Source organism: Cystoisospora suis, assembly GCF_002600585.1.
Source record: "Cystoisospora suis strain Wien I chromosome Unknown contig_3734, whole genome shotgun sequence".
Classification (NCBI taxonomy): Eukaryota; Apicomplexa; class Conoidasida; order Eucoccidiorida; family Sarcocystidae; genus Cystoisospora; species Cystoisospora suis.
In genome coordinates this window covers 1-527 of record NW_027156529.1, presented here as the reverse complement: position 1 = coordinate 527, position 527 = coordinate 1, and the positions used below count along the sequence as shown (strand labels likewise).

Sequence of the window (527 nt, the reverse complement as noted above, 5' to 3'; positions counted from 1 at the left end):
ATTCTTACCTACATATACATACAAGAAGACTATAGACAGGCATGTATCCATGGATTGGATGCGTACTTATATACGTGTCTATAGACATCGGTGCGTATACACGTCTATACGTACACCTGTCTAAATATTTCTCTCTCTATATGTAGATTTATGTATTTGCAGTGAAACAGAGAGTTGAAGTAGACGCATACGAAAACGGGAGTTAGCCATGAAATTTGGCGTCTTTCTGCTGGTGACACGAGAGAAGAACGGAGAATGAGAAGATTTCTATCTTCTTCTTTATGAAGATAGATCATCTTTCTCTTTTTCTTCTCTCCTCAGGAACTATCGAAGGTCTTTTCTCTATGGTTTGTTTCTTTCATCCCTTTCGTTGTCTGTCATAGAAAGGGAGGCATTTTTAAGTTGGAGCTTCTCTCTTGTCAAATGGAAGAGAACGCGGTGAAGTGGGGGGAAGGAAGTGTGTGAAGTTCCCATCAACTCAACGAAGTTTTCTCTTTTCTCAATCTCTTTCTTTAGGCACGTTCTTT

General features: G+C 39.5%; 1 protein-coding gene across 1 annotated transcript; it reads left to right on the top strand.

The window, feature by feature from the left end:
• Positions 1–18: 18 nt before the first annotated feature.
• Positions 19–512, top strand: CSUI_007191 (uncharacterized protein; the record flags this gene model as incomplete). Its single annotated transcript, XM_068067341.1, has 1 exon — positions 19–512. A coding segment is annotated over one exon (105 nt), but the record flags the coding sequence as incomplete, so codon positions are not given.
• Between the last annotated feature and the right edge of the window lie 15 nt (positions 513–527).